This window comes from Pundamilia nyererei, unplaced genomic scaffold (genome assembly GCF_000239375.1).
Source record: "Pundamilia nyererei isolate P.nyererei 1_Seehausen unplaced genomic scaffold, PunNye1.0 scaffold00068, whole genome shotgun sequence".
NCBI classification, from domain to species: Eukaryota; Metazoa; Chordata; class Actinopteri; order Cichliformes; family Cichlidae; genus Pundamilia; species Pundamilia nyererei.
In genome coordinates this window covers 1910766-1932185 of record NW_005187469.1, presented here as the reverse complement: position 1 = coordinate 1932185, position 21420 = coordinate 1910766, and the positions used below count along the sequence as shown (strand labels likewise).

Here is a 21420-nt window from a genome sequence, read left to right as displayed (position 1 = left end):
CTCTTTCGGGACGCTGACTCGGGAGATGACCTGAAACAGTGCCTGCCCCACACTCTTTGCAGAAATTGTGTGCAGCACCACTGCTCGGGATGGTCTGCCATTCGCCATGGTCTGGGTACAGCCCAAGTCCACCAAGGCCTGGCGTATATCGCTTTGGAACCTTACTGGTACACCGTACATCCCTCTCAGACCGAGGGAGGTTGTTGGAGGGCCAGCAACACGAAACATCTGCTCCATCTTGAACAGCATGCTGCTGGTAGACGTGCCCGGGTTGCCCACACCTCCAACACGGCTGCCTCGACGCTTGTTCGGCTCACGGTGAGTGAGGTGTGGTGTCTGTAGCTGCTGTGACCTGTACAAATAGAGCACAGACAAGCGGGTTAGTGGCCAACTTTGGCCACTACCCTGGAGCATCTTCCTCAGAGCTTGGACTAGTGGTTGTGGATGTCCCGCTGCTTTCCTTGGCCAGTGTTATGCCAGCATCCAGGCTGGCTGGCCAGTGAGAGTGGACTCATTCTGCGGTCTCTGTGGGGAGCCCCGCAAAGAAATGCTCCTCCACCACCAGGCATAGGCAAAAGGTCGGTCCTCCGGGCCACTTTCAAACACCTTTGTCTGGCACTTAGACTGGTCCTGCAGCTGTTCCAACTGATGATATTTATCGCTGCTCAGCTTTCCAGCTGCATCCCTCCACTCTGCACACCACACAAAGCTCTTAATTCAGGTCCTGGTGTCCTACTCATATAGGGAAGACATGATTAGAAATGGTCAACAGCTTGTTCTGGTCAGCCTCCCCGACACACCCTGAAATCACTGCTCCAGCCCTCCACTGCAGCTGAGCCATATACAAACCACACATGACTGTCATACATATTTTATTACTTCCTTTATTGCTTCAATTGTCATAAATCAGAGGGCCATAACTCACTTTTTAACATAAGGTATATCTTATCATTCTCTGATTCTACATCATTGGTAATAACTGCCTAAATCAAGGAGATTACAATAAATGCTTACACAAGCATCTGACAAAAATCAGTCATAATATAAACTGTTAAGGGAAAACTCTGTAAAAAACCCAGGAGAAATAAAGACACAAGGAGACAAGGTTACTTTTTATGCTTTAACTGTAACAGTATTCACTTTAGAAGAGCTGTAGTGCTCTGAAGTGAAACCTTTAACTGACAGGACACAATTTGTGAAGCTGGGAATATTCTTCATCATGCTTGGATGTATTAAAATTAGTATTATTTGCAGATGGAACAAATATTTTTTTATTCTAGGGAAAAAGAGTCACTGGAACTGGTCACTTCAAACATGTGGAAAAAAAGTAGTTTGCTAGGACCAAATTATCATTAAATCTACATAAAACTAAAATTTGTTATTCGGTAAGAATGATGTACAAGTGCACATAGATGGTGTGGAAATTGATACATTTAATAAAAATAAATTTCTTGATGTGATAATAATTGATTAAACAGGATGAAAATAGCAATAAAATATATACATACGAATATACATAAGAAGCAAAACATATTCAGATTCTCTCCTGTCGATTTCACTGTACAGGGGTTTGGCACAATACTTATGAATGTTCACTATCATTGGCATTGGCTCCTTGTCAAACACCGCATTGAGTTTAAAATTCTGTTGCCCGCCGCAGTGACAGAAGTCTCGTGGATCCGGTGCGTCAGTTCATCTGTATTCTCGCGAGATCCAACGAGTTCTTCTCGTCCAGCATGGCAGCGCTGTATGAAGGATACACGTTGTGTGGGCTTGTTCCAGATCAAAATCTGTCAAGTTCAGGCATTCAAGGGATCGAAGAGGAGAGAGATCGCGATCATGTCGTGGTCACGGATTCAACCAGATCAGTGACTCTGTACAAGGTAACGTTTAAAATTAGCTTTCAGGAGGCTCCTCTAACCTGGGCCAGCTGATCAGTGCGACTCGTGTTAGCATCCTCCGGTTTTCTGGCCAGCAGCGTTGGAACCAGAGCGTTAGACGAAACCGAACATGCATTTAAAGCTGTCTTATATCTTATCAAGTGTCTTTTAAGTGAAACTCGATAGTAAATGTTTTACATTGGTTTTGTAAACTTGCTATTCGTATATGACAGTCAAATGTTTGCTAAAGTTAGCTACAGACATCACAAGTCGTGTATACCTTTAAAATGTGACTTCTCTGGGGGGGCAGCTTCAGCGGCTAACTCGTTGTTTTGCACGCGATAAAAACGGCTTGACGATAAGGCTGCATGTCTTATCCTCGTTTTCTCCAACGTGAATGAGCGTGTCAAGCCTCGTTGTTTGGATAAGCTAAACGCATTACAGTGTAGTTAAAATAGCTAAAGTTACTGCTGTGTGTGTCCTGAATAAGGCAAACTGTCTATCAGATCTTTATCAAGTCTTTTGAGATCCGTTCACAGCGGTAAAAGATGTGGTTGTAGCAAACAGTCTTTACATAACTCTGCACTGCGTGTGTATGGCTAAATAGAAGCTATGTGAAACATCACCTCTTTATTAATTATCCCTTTGTTTTATGGCCTGAAAGGTGTCAGACCAGAAGCCGCTGGGGAGCTGGACAGTGAAACAAGGACAAAAACTGACGTGCCCGGCAGTCTTCAACTCACAAACCAATGAATATGTGGCAGTAACAGACAACAAGGTAGGCTTTGGTTGCTGCAGTGTCTCACTGGACACTTTTATTAGGTACATCTTACTAATACAAAGTTTGAGACCTTTTAGCCTTCAGCACTACTTTAGTTCTTCGACAATGTGCTGAAAACATTACTCAGAGGTTTTGGTCTGTATAAACATGACAGTCAAAAGGTGCTTTATTAGATTGAGATCAGGTGACTGTGTGGCCCACTGGGTACAGTAAACTTACTGTAATGTTTAAGAAACCAGTTATAGATGATTTCAGCTTTGTGACATGGGGCGTTATCCTGCTAACGCAGTCATTGACAGTTAGGTGTACTATGATGAAAAGGGGTGGATATTATCAAGAACAACCATTTAGTTACTATAAAATCGACTTGGGAGCAGAATCAGTCACTATCGGCACAATAGGTAAACACTATTTTATTTTGTGAAGGGCCAGTATCAGTCAAAAAAAAGTCTATCGGCCAACATATATGTGCATCCCTCTTTCAATAGGCAGTATCTGTATTTCGTATATGAGATCAGTTCAAAGATGTCTCCAGTGATCTGCGTTTTCAGAATAAATTTTCATGTTGTAATGTTTTTGATGTTGTGTCTTTAAGGTGATAAGAATTTGGAAGGAAGATGACATACTATTGGACAAAGCCTTCAAAGCAACAGTAAGTCCGAACATATACATTGATGTAGACAGTAGACAGCCACCCCGCTTCTACCACCAAGAACAGAAATGAAGACTACAACAAAACACACCATCCCAGCTCTAAGGGTATCTCCTCTCCACTGGTGTAAATATTTTAGTACAGATTGTTGTAGAGTCCACTGCTCACCGTCTCCACAGCAAGACTGGTTTTAATAGTTTAATTATTTATATAGCACATTTAATTACAACAGGAGCGTTGACCAAAGTGCTGTACAAGAATACAACATGCATAATAAAACAACTTAGAGTATTAAAAGCAAACACCAAATATGAATTAACAAACAACTGTATTAAAAGCCAGTAAATAGAAATGTGTTTTAAGATAAGATTTAAAAAGATTGACAGTACGAGCCTGTCTGATGTACTTAAGACTTGGAGAGAGCAACAAAACGCATAAGAACCACTGTAGACCTGCTGATGATGTTAAATTGCACATTGCTCCTAAAATTCTCAGTAGTATTTAGAGCAATTAACCTGAAAATAATTAATTAACTAGTGTGTTATTGACAGACGTGAACACTTCTGCCTTTTCCGTGTGCTTTTTCTCCAGGTTTCTTCAGATGTCTGGAAGGTTCACTGTACACATGGAGGGGAGCCTGTGGTCTTGTTTCAGAGAGGAGCTGTGAGACTGCTGGACTCTCTCCTTGCTGCTCCGCAGCAGCCCATAGAGGAGGTGCTAGCTCAAGAAGAAGCCATCAGGTCGATGTCATTTGGCAAACTTTATGTTGACCTTATTCTAGAGCTGTACTTGAGTGCAACATGTTAACTTTTAACCCCCCCCCCCCCCTTTTTTTTTGTCTGCAGGTGGAGCACCATCATAGTGGCAGAGACCCAGCAGTTTATCATCATCACAACTGAACAGGTAAAATACTTGATGGGCTAAAAGTTTCAAGTGGATTTAGTTTTAAGTGCTCATTGCTTTTGCAACACAGCTAATGTCCTTGCTTTTGCCCAACATGACTGTCACTGTCTCCCCGCAGAAAGGAGAGCATTTTCTCTACTTGCAGAGACTGAACCCTAACTCTGTACAGAGGTACCGGCTTGAGAGAGAAGAACCTGGTCTCTCCCCGCTGAGCTTCTCTGCCACTTACAGGGATAAGCACATCTGCCTCCTTTATCTCTGTAAGCCACACTTTCCTGTCAGAACATTTTGAATGTTGGTGCTTGAGGCCATATGCTATGGAATTTGGAAAAGATAATTACTGGCACTGTAAGCCAGTTACAGGGGGTGGGAGTGTAAAAACGTACAGCTGTGTTCCTTCATCAGGGTCATCAACAATTATAAAAATGTGACTTTAAAAAAAATGACATCCCTTAAGTAACTAAGTTTAAACTTGTACTCAAAAGGCCCCTAGTCCCCCTCCTCTGAACAGTACTGCTGAGCTGATTTGAGACACTTTTGAAGGATTAGCAGTTTAAAATAAGACGTGTAGTGAAGGTCCACTACTGTGAATAAGATCCCCTTTGCTCTCTCACTTCAGTTAGTTGTGAATGCACTCTTCTCCAATTGCTCACAGTTTGATAATCTGATGTAAATAAGTGGTGCACTCTACATGTATGAAGCTAAATTACACAAACACACAGTTGGTGAGGTATGCAGTATGTAGTATTGCTAATGTTTAAACATTTCTCTCACATTTAGACCCTAATGGTCACGTGTACCAGAGTGTGCTCTCCGTGCGGGGCCTCGGGACTGAAGAGGGGGTCCAGGCCTTACCCCTGCCCCGTAGCCTGCTGCTGGGTCTTCCTGTTGGTGATGGCCAGCTGGAGGCAGCGTCGGCCATGGCTCTGGATGAAGCCCATGTAGCTGTTGTTGGGGTTCCACATCCCTCTGCTGGAGGTGGTAAAGGTAAATGCTGTTAAATTACAATATCTAAAATAAAGATCTTTAACTCCTCTACAAGTACCATACTGTGCATGGCAAATCCTCTTGAAATTAGTCTTTTATATATCAAGGCTTTCAGTAAGCCCTTGTAGGGAGTTGGCATGGAAACAGCGGCTTTATTTTTTAGTAGCACAGTTTCACATTATCATACTGATGAAATGTAGAGCTGTTATTTTCCTACCTGCTTGTCTTTTATGTCTTAGTTAATCAGTTAAAAAAACGTAAAACTCAACTCTGCTTGTTTAGTCTTAGCTAGTTATTTCTTCTCTTTTTGCCAAGATCACAAATAATAGTGATAGCGGTGTAAACAGCTATCACTTGATGCTATGTTGTTTTGCCCTTTGTTTTTAAGTAATTAAATATAGTAAATAATGGGTTAGCTGGCCTAAATGTGGTTTCTAGTGTCTGGATTTTATTCAGTGGCTAAAGAAAAGTTCTGAAGCTGAAGTGGTTTTGCAGGTTGAAGTTATTAGAACTGAAATGAATGCTTGGTTAACATGCTAGCTTTCTGGCCTAAAAGATATCTGTCAGATCAAAAATGAAGTATCTGATCTGGGTGTCTGTAGTTCCTGAATGTCTCTCTGCCTGTGTTATTTTAGACTTTCTTTGCATCTGGAATACCAACTTTCAGACGCTTCAGGCTGGAAAAGAGATGGCTGGAAAGATCTACGGACAGGTAGGAATGCATTGACCCAAACAGAATATAAAGTTTGTTTATTTATTTATTTAACGGTCCTGGTTTTTGACTAGGATGAAGCAATAAATTTTAAAGCAATAATGCTACTCAGAAATTGTGACTTACATTAGTGCTAAGTCATCATTCACAATAGTAAAGCCTAATCTTTAAAAATGACTGATTACTTCATACTCACACGACAGCAATCACACGTGCTCAGGCTTCATTGTTGTTAACTGTGGGCCAAGGTTCCTTGTCCTTCCAGCTGCTGGGTGCTGATGGAGGACTGTATGACTTTGGTAGAGCACTGTGTCTGCACTCCACTGTGACGGGGCTCACTGTCCCTTCTCACAACTTTATAGCAGTTTACAATCTTAAAACCAGTGTATTAGACACAAATATGTAGCAACAGTTTTGAACTATGTCTGCATCATCTTTGTGTTGATTTTTATTGTCTCTCTCATACAGCTTTGGAGTTATTCCAACAAGGTATTTATTCCACATGGGAAAACTCTCTCCATTATACCCTTCGAGTGCCCCAAATCTTCTCTTGCCTCTGCCCTGGGAAAATTAAAACATACAAAGATTGAAGGTGAGCTGAATCAAACATGTCATACTCTCGCTCGGCTCAAAATGATCTCTGATTCCCATTTTTACATGAGAAATTGTGTTTTCTCAGTACTCTTTTGTTTGTTTTTTAACCACAGAGTCGAAGACTCCGAATTCTGTGCCGTCTTGGAATAACATTCTTCACGGTGAAAAAGCTCAGCCCTCAAAATCTGCAGAAACGAGGAGGACGGTAAGTTGGATAAGTGTTTTTGCGAACTGTGAGTTTGTCATTGTCCAAACTCTTGCAGAGACGAACGGCTTATGGCAGAAGCCTTAACATTGTTCCCGTTTGTAAAACCTTTATATAAAAGAGTTATATAATATGATAATGGGAAACATGTTTCTTTGTCGTTCTGTTTAAATCTCTGATGACATTAAAAGAAAAAATAATGTTGCATAACATTCGGAATTACTGAAATAAGGTACTCTAAATAGTAAGAAGAAATATTACGAACTACTGAAAAAATATAGTAATATTTATTTATTAAACTTGTCTGTGAGACACCAGTGTTGTGTGGTAGATCCTTAATTTGATTCTTCTGTTTTTCCATACAGAGAACGACCCGTAAGTCCCAGTCAACAACTAATTTAACAACTGACCAAGTATTAGAGCTCATCAAGGTAAAAACGTGACTTATTTTTATGACACAGCTTTCGTTCTGTATGCTTCAGTGCAACAGAATTATACCAAACAATTCTGAATTTAAGAAGTATATTTATTTTCCCTCTTAGACAGCACCAGTGGAAGAGATCCAGAAAGAGGTGGAGGGGTTCCTGACCAGGGCAGAGTTCCAGGACCTGCAGCCCTCAGTGGGACAGCTTGCATTAACCCTCGTGTCCCGGAGTCTTGCCGATCCAGCCTTTTACTCTTCTAGCACGCTGGCACAGCTGGTTCACACTCGGTGCCTTTGCCACAGGTATGTATGGCAAGTGAGATAAGGTAGATGGAAAAAATATTGACTCTCAAAACTCTTTTAGTGTGTAGAATTTATTTTATATTCTTTTAATGTATTTTACATTTTTAATAAGGTACCATAAAATAGGTTTGTACTCTAATGTGGGAAACATGAAGGAAACCCCAAACTGTTTTCTTGCATACAGATGGAAATATTCAACGAGTGAGCAATTGAATATAACTATGTGCCGTCATTGCATTCAACAGTGTGTGTCCTGACCTTGTGCTTCTGGCCCTTGAGAAGAAGGATTACTTCCTGTGTCAGCTCTGCTTGCAGTTCTTCCCTGACATTCCTGAAGCTGTTACCTGTGCCTGCCTGAAGGCATTCATCAGGTAAGACAGGCTGTTTTTAACTGTGCAACAACTTATGTACAAATTCCAGTTTATGGACAGTAAGTCATCTGCCAGTGTCCTTTGCATGCTAACGGTATTCTTACTTTTGGTATGCATACAGTTGCAGTAGTATTTTAAAGTGGACTTCCATGCTTGTCCTTATCTCTGCCACATATATACTCACTGGAGACACTGTTAAGTATACCAAGGTAGTATACCAAAGTAGTACCAGGAATCCCCTTTTGCCTTCAGAACTGCCTTACATAATTCTTTGTGGCGCAGATTCAAAAAGGTCCTGGAAATGTCCCTTTGAGAGTTTGGTCCGTATTGGCATAAGAGGATCACATAGTTGCTGCAGATTTGTTGGCTGTACATCCATCCTGTCTCTCTACATGCCAAAGGTGTTCTGTTGGGTTGAGCTGTGGTTACTGTGGAGCCCATTGGAGTACAGTAAACTCACTGTCATGTTAAAGAAACCAATTTGAGATGGTTTGAGCTTTTTGCCATAGAATCCATTAGCACAGGGCGATATGACCAAAAATATTTATCACGATATACATTTGAAAATTTTGCGACAACGATATAACTGACGATATAATTGACACTAGACAAAACACTTTACAACTCCACAACTTTAATAGTGCAAAAAAACCCATCAATGTATTTTCACTTAAAGAAGCAGCTGTTTTTTATGAAGTTATATAAAAATGTAACAGTGCAAATGCAAATTCCTTGCTGACAGTTTAACCAAAAGGCATTTCCAGTGGAAATTGGCCGACATATCCTCAGCATAACCATGTATAATATCCACAAAACTTAAAAGAGGTTACGCACACACAACACTGTAATATTATGTTGAAGCACAGTACGTATCACTCCGCGAGGCTCCTGCCTACGGTAGCCGTAATGCTCCAACAATCCATCAAAGTCGTACTAAAACATCTGACAGATTTTCAAGCGCCGTGTACGACATAAAATCGTTTCGAGGTCAGTAAATGCAACCAGAATTGATACATAAGCCCCATGGGATTATAAGGGGCACTATCGATTTTCAGAAAAATCAAAGGATTGATTTGAAGTGTGCCGTATTTTCCAAACAACACGGTAATAACGACGGCTCGCTAGCATGCGCTACCAAAAATAGTGCTTTGTTGTGTGTCTGATGGACGAAAGCTAAACCAGTTCCACACCACTGAAGTTGCAGCATTTTTACAAACCAGTTCTGGTTTATCTGTTTCATTCAACGATCTGCGTTCGCCCTTCTCATTCTCCATCACCGCCATGCTTTTTCCGCCATGTGCGTATGAAAACAACGCATGTGCGTTTTACCCATATTCTATCGCGATATTTCATTTTCTTATCGTTGCCCAACATTATACTGGTATTACCCTGAATGTTATGATATGGCCCAGCCCTAGAATCCATCTTATAGTGAAGTAATAAATGCATTAAAAAAATCCAAACGGCATTGTGTATAACAGCAAAGCTATGATTTCCTCATTCTGACCTGATGACCTGCTTCATTTGAACTTTAGCAAGTCTTCTTGACCATGTATGTTTGCCTAAATACAGTGAGCAGCTGCCAAGTGATTGGCTGTTTAGATGTATGGAAGTGGCTGGTGAGTGTATCTCAAATGCAGGTGACTCTAACATGGCCATCTCAGCCACACACCTCTCACTAAAAGCAGAGAAACTCCACCCACCTGACATTCAAGCCTGCTTGTGAGATGCAATGAGTCTGAAGAAAGTAGCCTCAAAGGGCAAGGAGTTAAAATGTCTCATTTCAGAACGCTGCGGGTAAGCATAAGATAAATGATTATTATGAACTGTGAATCATGCATAGCTACCCTAGTGGAGTACGAGAATCTAAACTTAGAGATGGGAATTGGGATTATAGGTTCCCTTTAATAATCTGATTCGTGGCCTGACATAGCATTATGTTCTATTAATGCAAGTTGTTTTTGTTCTGTTTCATGCAGTATACCAGATGTTGATGCAGAGAAGATGAGCCTGGAGCCTGACAGCGTCGAGTTTATGGAAAACCTAATCACGAGGGATCGTGCAGAGGCTGGCTTGCAGAATGGTTTTAGCCCCACTTCGTCAGTCGTCAATGACCGTCAGACCAGAGCTGAAGACGTGAAGAAGGCCTCAGCTCCTTCACAACTCAGTTGTCCAGTGGGATTACACAAGGCTGTTCTAATGTATCCTCCCAGCACTCAGACATCGTCACCATTCTGTTCTGTTGTCCTCACAGCTTCTTGCATTCAGCTTAAATATCCGACAGTCTTTGTTGTTAGTTAAGCTGCAGTTTTGCAAAGTGGTTGTGTAATAATTTAAATGTAAAAATGCATGAAAATCTAAAAGTATTGGGTCTTAACTGGAGCTGCATAGAAATGAGATCTTGCAGACACCGTACAGTGACACCTTTCTCCTCCCACACCTAAAAGATCTTTCCTCTCAACATGTCATGGTAAGTAACTGCTATCAAATTATTCTACTTCTCTAAAAAAAACTAGACAGTGCTTTAATCCCAAACAACTCTGATATTTGCCATTTTCTTTTTCTTCCAATCAGCTTTTCCTCCAGTACCTGCAATTTCTATACCTAAAATATTCCCAGGATGCTTTCCCACAGATGGAGGGATTTAGATCACCAAGTCTGAGTCAGGTTTGTATCTGTGTCCAAATAAGCAATTAGGATGGCTTTGCTTTACATGCAGTCTTCCAAGTTACAGTTTATTGAACACTTGATGTAAGCACTCAGTGCACTCTAAAAATTGCTTACCAAGCTGTTGAATTTAGCAATTTGTGGAACCTCCATTGGAAGGAGGTTTTTCATGGAGCACCTTACAGCACAAGCACGAGGAGGGAATTTGGATCGTGCCTGCCTACAAAATCATTTCAGTTCATCAGTACTTTTAGGGCCGATTTAACTAAAAGCTCCTTTCAGGCCATCCCACAAATGTCTAGCTGGCATTTGTGAAACTTTCCAAACTTTATTTCTTCATTTAATTGTGTGATTAGATATCTTTGTCTTGGCTTAAGGGGCTAAAAGTTGTATCTTAATGACGAGGTGTTGACCCATTGCTTGGTATGATCCATTCTTTAAAAGAAGCATGATTGGTTGATTAAATTAAATTTAAGCAGTAATGGGCAGAATGGAAAAATAAGTACTCTTTTGTGAGTCAGTTGGGGGGGAAATTTTTGTGTTATTGATTTAAGTGGGAAATGTGAGCAAACCTGCAATGAGATCAGCCTCAAACATTATCACAATCTAACCCGCAGCATTTGGAGAATATTTCTCCTGGCTCATTTGCCTCGGATGTCGAAGCTAGGAGTGATGCCACTCATGACACGAGAGCATTCAAACAGCCTAGTTGTAAACGCAAGAAAAAATACAATTTGTTTAGTTGGTTAGCACACAGTTTTACAATTTCTTTTGCTTGCACCACTGCCGTCTTGATTTGGGGTTGGTGGGGCTGCTCCGACTTGAGGGGGCATTGCAGTTGAAAGTTTCTACCACAAACTCATGTTCTATAAATGGACTGCACCGTAATTGTTGAAGTATAGAAGTGAATTGAGCCTTGGTGTTGCAGTTGAGAAATAGCAATTTTAATGGTGGCAGATTTCAATATAATCCCACAATTATATTTAGGGTTTATAAAGACAGCTGTCTCTCCAGCCTTATCTCCATCTACTTGTCTCCATCTGTGGACTATAGAAAAATTTTAAAAAAATGAAAGAGGTCAGATATTTTCTTGCATGAGTGAATCCGTCAGCGCACCTTAAATATTGGTGCAACAGCTTTGACAAATCAGCTTGTCTGAATAATTTAAATAGTGATACTTTGAGTTTAAAAAGATGAACTGGATTGCATGAAATCTGTGTATTCCCTCTGTTGATGGGTGAAACAGGTGATGGTGTAGAGTTGTTCAGGGTCTTTGGCATTTTCTCCTCTACTTAAGAAACCCAGGAGCCTCTAAATGCCTGTGAATAACCTTTGTTTTTACCAGCCTGTAGTCCTGGCCTCAAAGGGAAATGATTAAAAATCATAATAAATGTAATAATTTTCCTATAAATGTGTCACTGAGAGCAACTGTTAGTACTTAGACTCACATCTTTGGAAATTATTTATGCCTCACTCCTAATGTTTCTCTAAAGCTTCTTCCCAAGGCCCTGTAAAAGTTGTTGTGATAAAGTTATTGTTCCCACCAACCACCCTTTACATAGTTTTTAAAGAAATCTTTAGCACAGAGGTTCACTTAGGTTTTCCAACCTGTAGTGTGGATGATTATTTCATTTGTTGAATAAAGATGTGAAAAAATTGACTGTTATTGGTTTAGTCAGATTGAGGTTGCTTATAAATACGACTTAGATGAAGCTCAGACTGCATTTTATTAGAACTCAACACATAAAAAACAATAATGCCCGGGTTCCTTGCAGCTGTGTCAGTGCAGCTATTATCTGTACGCCAAGAAATATTAAGTGACAGAAAAAACATTTTATCAACCATGCTGACAGATTTTCCTGTATGGATGCTGTGGACCTATTTTCACCTGGGTGTGGGTTAGTTCTCCCACGGCGCATACACGCAGTGTAAACATTTGCAAGAGAGATTAAAAGAAATGCAATCACTGGAGACGCACGATTTTTATTGCGCTTGTAATTATTTATGCCTGAATAATAAAAATACTTTACTGGAGTTTGGCACAAAATTGTTGTACACAAATTATTGAATGCAAAAAATCTGGTTTTCCTGTTGGAGCAAAACAAGAAAAAAAGAAAAAGAAATGCTCACTGTGCGTTGCTTTGTTTGATTGTAGATCATGGATTGGGTGTGTTTGCTGTTGGATGCTCATTTTACGGTGCTAGTAATGACTCCAGAAGCTAAAGGCTTGCTGCTGAACCTCCACAGCTTTGTTAAATCTCAGGTAACAAACAGTTATTCCTTTTATCTGCTCAGTAATCAGCTGCATGTTAATTTTAATAATACCTATTTTGTGTGTCAGCATTGTGCTTATTACTGCAAGCTTATTTTAAAAAATGCTTTCTTGTATCCTCAGGTGAGACTGGTTTCTGAGCTTGGAAAAATTGAGGGAAGCCTTCAAGAACTCCGTAAAATGAAGGCGAAGGAGAGCATCGGACAGTACTCCATTGAAATCATTGAGCTGTTTTAGAATGTGTACAAAATAATTTTAATCAATTATAACACCATCTTCTTCCAAACTTTTAGATAAAATGATTTCACGGTTATTATTCTTGAGTGCTTTTTTTTTTTTTGCCACAGACGTTTGCTATCCAGATGTGTAGGCCTTGAAAAAGTTGCGGCTCTCTTTTAACCATGTTTTAAACTTGTTTAAGTCGTCAAAATATTTGACAATTCGCTTAATTTCTGGTTTTGTAAAAGTTTAATGCAGAAGCCACCTCATGCAACAGTATGGTGTGAGATTGTAATGTTAATATTGGGGCTTTGCCTTTAGAACTGTGAGAGTTGATGACTTATTTTTGTATGTGTCATTACACAGCTGAAAACTGTTGTGAAAACCTTTTATGTTTAATATTAAAAAAGATGATGAACACATGTGAATTCATTTGTCTTTATTTTTATTAAAAGCTGCTGTCAGATATCAGCTTAATTAAAGTTTTAGGTTTAAAAGTTTGTAGTGTTCATTTTGACTAAGATTAAAATATCACTTTCATTAAGTGTACTAAAATATATAAAAATATATAATGTACTGTATGTGGAAGTAGGTGAAAAGAAAACTGTTATGGCTGTTACTGAGGGTGAGCATTTAGCAAGATTTTGAGTGAACCTCCAGTTGAATTTTAGTTTTCTTCCATCAGTGAATGTGGTGCTAAAAAGTAAAGATGAATAAATCTAGATGAGGGCAGTCGATTGGTGTTTCCATTATTTCCCGCCAATAATCAACGCAAACTTATCTTCGTGGTGACAGAAAAGAATGATTCGTTGTCGGCAGGATTCGAACCTGCGCGGGGAGACCCCAATGGATTTCTAGTCCATCGCCTTAACCACTCGGCCACGACAACCGTTACTCACACATGTCTATTAGAACCAATATCACACTACACTACTACATAACTATTGCCTAGTTGAGTTTTGTATTACAGGATAATATGAGGTAAAAAATACACTTTTCTGTATGTTTAGCCGTTCTGCGGTAAGGTTATGTTCCGATGTTCCGGTGAATTAGCAATCCAAAGTGACAGAAAAAACGGACAGAAAAGATTAAAAAATCAAGTTAACCTATACAAGTTGTAAAGTCAACCCAGAGGGTAACAAGTTACAACTATTACGCTGTACATACTGTACATACTTTAAAGGCTAATAAGCACTACTACTTTTTAAGTTAACTGACTACACTGGCAAACAATGCGTAACGATTTTAAAGTTATATAATATACATTCGTATCTTACATAAATTGCAGCTGCTCTCACACATTCGTGGTATTTTCAAAGTGATTGGTGTGTGGTATTAACTTTAATGAGCGCGTATTTGTGTCCATGTACAAGAGCTTAATGTCGGACGCATTATCTTCTCGTCTCGCTTTGCAGTGACGACGATGGCGACAGGGCCGAAAATGAATTATTATGTTTTACTGAGTGCACTCAACCCACCTGAGATTAAAACCACACAACAGAAGCACCAAACACTAATAAAGTACTATTGACGGACAGCTTTTGCATGGATAACCAATTTTATGAACTAGCACGGCAATTGCGTCTATTGTGGAATAGTGAGTCACGTGATCTCGAATAGACTCAGGCCTGCTAAGATCAAGTTCGAGAATGACGCTAGCACTTCCGTGTATGCTACAGCGACGTCCTTAAGGCGAAATCGCTTAAATCTCTTTTTTTTAAATATATGGCCTCCCACTGTGGCATTAAAAATAATATTCTGCATTTTAAACGGCTGCTCTGCTCTGTTCAACTGGGTATATAGTCAGTGTTTTAATTTTTTGCTTTTAGTTGCTTTTATTTTGAAGGAGCTAGCGCTCTACGTCTGCTTTGAGCCACTGTTAACCTGAGTTTTAGCTTGACGCAGTTTTGGGGCCTGCTGTGTTTTCAACGGAGGGAGAGTGGTGAAGAAAAATGGCGTCTGCAGGCGACCCAGAGCGGGACACCGGCCATTCAGTTTGAGCTTTCCGCTCACAAATAGAGACTGGGGGTTGGTGGGGACCTATCTGGAACCGTCGCCAGATCTGTTGGCCTTTTCTTCCCCGTTTTTCTCCGGTGTGCGTCGCTCGTTCAAGCAGCGAGATTGAAGCGGAACAGAAGATACTCTCTCCCACAATGAGAGGGAGAAGAGGAAGGCCGCCCAAACAAGCAGCAGTGATGCGGGAAGGTTCACCCGGGCCAGTCCGTGGCTCTCGAGGCGGCAGGAGTAGAGGGATGCGTGGACGGGGAAGGGGCAGAGGAAGGGGTCGGGGACGGGGTGCAAGTGGGGGTGTTTGTGGCACTGGCTCTGTGGAGGTAGATACAGAAATCTCCGGTCGAGAGAACTTTCATTCGTCCCGGGGCCGCAGGAAAGTTGGAGCCTCCACCACCGCCGCTACCGCTGCATCGCGGGGCAGAGGAGGCAGAGGTAGAGGCAGGGGGTCTAGAGGCGGCCGCGGCAGTAGAGGCGGAGTGAGGCGGCCTCAAACCAAGGTGGTCTACGACGACAACAGCGACGAGGAGGATGATAATTTAAGCTACAGATCAGACGAAGATGAACTCCTGAACGACAACCCTTCGTCGGATCTTGAAGAAGAGGAGGCCTTGGGAAACGACTCTGACTATGTGGAGGAACTACCAGATGATGATGATGCCAGCTACTGTACCGAGAGTAGTTTTAGAAGCCACAGCACACTCGGGAGCACCCCAGGTAAGTTCGTTTGCAGGTGCACGCACTTTAGGAAACCGGGTTTTGCAGTACTTAAAGTGTGCATTATATTTTTAGCTCAGTACAGAAACCAAGCCGCATTGTTCAAAATGGAGCTTGCACTCAGAAACAGGCCTTTGTTTACCCCGTGCTCCTGGTCGCTGGTTTGCAGATCTGCTCCACGCTTTAACCGGCTCTCGTGCTTTTGACTTTTGAAGGATCAGCACATTTCTGTTATTAATTTGTAATTAATAATTTTTTTTGTTCGTGCTCTCGTGCACGGTATTACCACGCGCGCTGCCTTGGATTTCTTTTCATACGCACCGAGAAATAGGATGCACGAAAAGCGTTTGTTACTTTATATTCATTCATTCACCTTTTCCCCAAAAATGTGTGCGTATTAATGAAAGTTTGTACAAAGAGAGACGCTGTAGCCAAACACGTGTTTTGTAAATATTGTCTCCAGTTTGTAGCGGATTTATCGGGCATTGTTGTGCTTTTTCCCCGTGAAGTGCAGTAAGTGTTCGTAGTAAAAGAGCAGTTTAAAGATTTTTATGCACAGTCGGTAGACCTTACTCAGGCTTTTTACAGGGCATTTGCACAAGACATATTTTCGTTCATATTGCTGCCAAATGAGTTTGACAGGCGTTTGTTTTGAAGAGAACCGCTCTTTCTTTCACTTGTTGCAAACAGCAGCTCATTACGTAGTGGTCGTTACCATAGTAACCACTCATGTTTATCAATTAAGGGCTTTGAATTCATCTCTTTTCCACTTAATGGTCACTTTAATAAAGTTGTGCGCGCAAAAATTAGTTGACACTCCTGTTATGCAATGCAATACATTAGAAACAGTATGCCAACTACTGGAAGTAATTCTAGATAGGATTAGGAGGACTCAGGAGTGCATTCCAGTATGTCCAACAGCACAAGCTTGTGCTTATACAGATCTCTGAAAAGAAATAATAGAATTTGGATTTTATTCTTTTACATATAAATCTTTTTTCCACTTTTGTCTGCAGTGGTCAGGATTCATTTTTCAAAGGATACACCCATAATTTTCGACTTTCTATTAATCTGTTTACTTTTGCTATAGATGTGTGAACATGGCAGCATTGTGTCCCTACCCTGAATGTGCTTTCAAAGGACTAATAGCAACAGACAAGCATCATTCAGTCCACTGGCTGACACATATTGTAAATTCAAACACGTTGCACATGCCAGTCCACCATTTGTGGACTCAATCCCTGTGTTTGATGCTCAGTTAAACCTCCTGCCTGCCGTTGTTGGACCATTTAATTGTTTTATTGCTGTAGTCTCTGTTTACCCATCACCTCTAAACCACAGTACAATATCAGGCCAACCATACATACAGCTGCTAAAAAGTGACTAGCTCACTTACACCGATTGTACAGTATGACAGGCAATGCTGATAATAGAGTTATTTATTTGGGTTTTGAAAGAAAACCTCATGTCAAACTTAAGAGCCTGTGAGATCTGCACACACTATTGTGTATTCATGTAATGCAAATGTTATAAAAACAGTGTACTTAAAGTAATACTACACTGATAATACATATTTAATACATCCAGTGGGATAAAAACAATGACTTGCAAATAATTTAAAGCCTACATATAAAAAATAGTCTTTAAAAATCATATCATACTTGCCTATTTTTAATCACGTGTTTGAAAGGTGGAAGTTGGGGCAAAGAAAGACTGGAAAATGCCTGGAGGAAAAGGGAGTTTGTAGAACATCTCACAACTAATGATGTTAATGTTTGTAACATGGGTGGCTATAAAGCATCCCCAGGAGACTGAGTCTTGATTAAATATAGGGAGGGTTTGAGCACTCTGCAAGACTGTATGGACAAAATAGTAAAGAATTTGTGCATAATTAAATTCAAATACTCGAGGAATCTGGTGAAATCTCTGTATGCCGTGGATGAGGCCAAAAAGCAATAGGAGTGGCCATGACGGCGAAATGCATTTTTAAAGAAACCAAAAAAAGAGATGATTTTAGTGTAGAAATGATTGAATGGTCTCAGAAACACTTGTGAACATCAGTGTGATCTTGAACATAGTTTGTCACTGGAGCCCAAAAGTTAAAACTCTACTATGTAAAGAAGGAAAAAAACCCCAACCCTCAATAACAAGATCCTGACCTGAAGTCATTTAAGAGTGAGGGGAAGTGGAAAACGGGTTTGATCTGTCAAAATCTGAATTTCTTCATAGGAAATCATGACTAAAGAATTGGGGAATTATCAAGTTTGTTATTAGTGCGCAATGCAAATGTTCATCCATCCATCCAACCATCTTTCTGTGCCTTTGTCTGTCATCCTTCTATCTATCTATTACTAGAAGGCAGTGCTGAAAAACCTGCCTACAGTCTGGGTCTGTCACCAAATAAGAGGAGCTTTATGAGATGAAAAAAGGAACAGCTTAACTCTTATGTATATGCAGCAAAGTGGAAAAGTATTTGGCTTCCAAAACTACAACAGTCTGTCTCCCCAGTTCCCCAAACACTCACCACATGCCGTTAAAAGAAGAGGTGATACAATCCTTTGAGAAACGGTCCCGTGTGCCGACTTTGTTGAAATGCAGGCTTAAAATTTTAAACGAGTATATTTTTAAAATGATAAAGAAGAAATACACATTGTCACCTATATATTTTTGTATTAGTGCTACATTCAAACAAATATAGATTTTTTTAAAATATGTTTAAATCCTACATCCTGCTTTTTCTTACATTTTACACAGTGTCATGTTTATTTAGTTATTCTTTCAGATGGGTCTGTAGGCAGAGATTGTCCAGAATGAATACCCAGGTTTAGTACATGCAGCTTATGCTGCAACACCTGCACACATTTCCTCAACAGTAACAAAAGCAGGCTTATAAATCAACTTGGAGCATTTAGTGTGTTTATCCTAAGACAAGGATATTTTTGTCAGCCTTTAAGATCACTTCCCCAGCTCTTCACACTTGGTTACAAATAGCCCAGCTCACATTCGTAGTAGCTTGTGATTCCTCAAAATTCCTCACATCTCCTGTTTCTATTTGTAAGGGGAGGGTGCAAAGTTCTATTACTGTTGTGTTATTGCATCCGTTTTTTTTATTAGAGGAGATTATTGGGCTTGGAGCTCGCCAGTTGCACTCATAGCACTTAAAAGATGCTTCTTGTGGGTTCTCCTGTAGCGGAAATTATAAGAAGGAATCTCCACAGATTGCTCTGGGTTTGCCAAGGGCATCTCTCTGTGGCTGTGTTACTGCAGACAGTTTATTCTTGCAAAATTACAGAGCAAAGTCAATAAGACCTTAAGGGTGTTGCTACATTAAGGTATAAGGATGTAATGACTAACGGTAAACTGCATACAGTGTAGCTCATTACAGTTTGGTGTCGTGTTTGTCTGTAATGTTTTTTTTTTTTTGTGATTTTGGCTTTTTCACCACATCTCTCATCTCTCCTGACTTTTTTTTTCCTTTTTTTCTTGCATAGGCCGGAAAAAGACTCGGACACTGCAACCACGGTCACCTATTCATGAGGCAAAGGACATTCCTTCCTTGGAGCTTCCCAAGTCCTCTGAGGACCTCCTTGTTCCTACCTCACAGCTCCTCAACGTGTCTGCCGTCTACGAGGTGCTCCGCAACTTTGGCACAGTTTTACGGCTCTCTCCGTTCCGTTTTGAGGATTTCTGTGCAGCTTTGGCCAGCCAAGAGCAATGCACGCTGTTGGCAGAGACCCACGTCTCCTTGCTCAAAGCTATTCTCAGAGAAGAGGACACTTCTAACACCACATTTGGTCCCACTGACGTGAAGGACTCCGTTAACTCCACTCTGTATTTTGTCGATGGTATGACTTGGCCGGAGGTGGTGCGGGCGTACTGTGAGAGTGACCCAGAGTACCGGCACATTTTACCTTTCCAGGAAAATGAGGATTACCCTTACGGACCATTGGATAGCAAAATTAAAGTTCTTCAGTTTTTGGTGGACCAGTTCCTGGCAACCAACATTGCCCGAGAGGAGCTTATGTCAGAGGGGGTGGTAGCGTACGACGACCACTGCAGGGTGTGCCATCGCCTTGGTGACCTGCTGTGCTGTGAGACATGTTCAGCTGTATACCATCTGGAGTGTGTCAAGCCGCCACTGCAGGAAGTACCAGAGGACGAGTGGCAGTGCGAGGTGTGTGTGGCACACAAGGTACCCGGTGTGGCGGACAGCATCCCAGAAGTGCAGAAGAGCAGACCATTTATTCGTCAACTACCGATTGGCTACGACCGACACCACCGTAAATACTGGTTTTTGAATCGCCGCGTTATCGTGTAAGTTCACATTGTTTCATGTTATGCTGTTGCACAGGATTGAACAGTGACACGTGGCTTCATTTTGTAAGCTGATGTACGTTGATAATATGAGATTTATTTCTTTAGTTATTTCTCAAAGTTTCCAAAAGACACAGCAGTTTTGACACAGTTTGACATTTCTTCTGAGGGGGGTTCATACATTGCGAAACTGAGACCGAAATCACGATTTCCATTTTCTTATACTGTAATACCTATCTAGAGTCAAGCAAACTCTATCGCTTAGTCAAAGTGTGCTGTTCTGGTGAAATCGGTAATTTTTCAGAAAAAACATCAGAGTAATAGAGTTTATTAATTTTTTTCATGGTCCAATAATGACCTAATAATCAGGCTTTCCATAAAATACCTTTTTAACATTTTCTTTTTTTAAATAAACCTCTCAAAAAACTGATCTGAGCTGAAACCGTGGCTCAAAACCTGAGATATGAATCATACTGTAAACTACTAATACAAAACAAAGACACAGGTGCCAGACGTTTGTGGTTTATCTCAACGAAAGAGCATTTGTTTGTTCGACTAGTGTTCTTTAAAGCACTTTAATCCACTCTAAGGCAGAGTCTCCAATTTGGTGTCGTATCAAAGTGGGAGTGTTGATGAGTGTCACAAACCATATGCACATAGACTTATAAAGAACATCACAGGGAAGCACAATATGCCCATTAATCCCTTAATGTGCTTTCTGTACAGTTTTTCTTCTTAGTACGATATGTACTCTAACTACTATGTCGTGTTTTGGGGTCTGTTTGGTTAATCACAGCCACTTATGAACAGATTGGCATCAGTGATTGACATCATCTTTGTTCCAGCCTGTAGGTGTTAATCTTTAAAAAAAAAGACCTGCACTATATTCAACATGCACTTAACTCAGCTGATTTAAAAACAGAATATTGTCACAAGTTTATTCCTGAGCATGACTGAGAGTATAGCATAACCACAGAATCATTCACAAACTCTAGATCGGGTTGTCAAACATAAGGCCCGGGGGCCCTAATCGGCCCAGCAAAGACTCCAATGCGGTCCAGTGGACAGCTTTAGAAAATGTGAAGAAGTGCATAGATTTTGAACTTTTAACTCTCTAAGTTTTACAGCTTTTCCAATTGAGAAATACCCCCACCGCTCATTGCAATCAGTACTAAACCAAAGTACACGGACATTTTCTTTGAATCAATGAAAACTTGATATTCTAAATTTATAATTGCAGGACAGTCTGAGCAATGAAATACCAGAAGCTTCTCTATAACTTTTTTTTTTTTTTTTTTTTAAATGTCATGTGCAATAAATTGAAGTGCTCATATAATGCTTTTTACCTTTTTCCCCCTTTGGTTAAGGGCGCTATAACTTTCTTTTGTGTCTTTGCAAAATCATTGTAG

The 21420-nt window shown here is 40.5% G+C and overlaps 2 protein-coding genes and 1 non-coding gene across 8 annotated transcripts in view; 2 read left to right on the top strand and 1 right to left on the bottom strand.

Moving 5' to 3' along the window:
• Window positions 1–1681: 1681 nt before the first annotated feature.
• nol11 (nucleolar protein 11) lies at window positions 1682–13386 on the top strand. Its single transcript, XM_005736284.1, has 18 exons — window positions 1682–1883; window positions 2545–2658; window positions 3257–3313; window positions 3905–4053; window positions 4159–4216; window positions 4335–4476; window positions 4997–5203; window positions 5839–5915; window positions 6384–6507; window positions 6623–6714; window positions 7080–7145; window positions 7257–7441; window positions 7687–7812; window positions 9792–10013; window positions 10204–10282; window positions 10387–10479; window positions 12635–12742; window positions 12875–13386. Exons 1-18 carry the CDS (start codon window positions 1737–1739, stop codon window positions 12986–12988), a joined length of 2160 nt encoding a protein of 719 aa, XP_005736341.1. The 5' UTR covers window positions 1682–1736; the 3' UTR covers window positions 12989–13386.
• A 391-nt stretch (window positions 13387–13777) lies between these two features.
• trnas-aga (transfer RNA serine (anticodon AGA)) lies at window positions 13778–13859 on the bottom strand. Its single transcript has one exon. It is a non-coding gene; the product is annotated as a tRNA-Ser (tRNA).
• Window positions 13860–14875: 1016 nt separating this feature from the next.
• Window positions 14876–21420, top strand: part of LOC102204783 (nucleosome-remodeling factor subunit BPTF) — a 56218-nt gene continuing 49673 nt past the window's right edge. For all 6 annotated transcript variants that reach the window (XM_005736280.1, XM_013911635.1, XM_013911637.1 and 3 more), the window contains exons 1-2: window positions 14876–15697; window positions 19189–20011. In XM_005736280.1, coding sequence (XP_005736337.1) covers window positions 15124–15697; window positions 19189–20011 — 1397 coding nt within the window. In that variant the 5' untranslated portion in view covers window positions 14876–15123. The remainder of the gene's footprint in view (window positions 15698–19188; window positions 20012–21420) is intronic.

Bases quoted from the DNA above. Each gene is read 5' to 3' on its own strand.
- nol11 (XM_005736284.1), top strand. From the start codon at position 1,737: ATGGCAGCGCTGTATGAAGGATACACGTTGTGTGGGCTTGTTCCAGAT. The intron at 4,217-4,334 runs GTAAAATACTTG...GTCTCCCCGCAG, and splicing joins TCATCATCACAACTGAACAG to AAAGGAGAGCATTTTCTCTA. The intron at 10,283-10,386 runs GTAAGTAACTGC...TCTTCCAATCAG, and splicing joins TTTCCTCTCAACATGTCATG to CTTTTCCTCCAGTACCTGCA.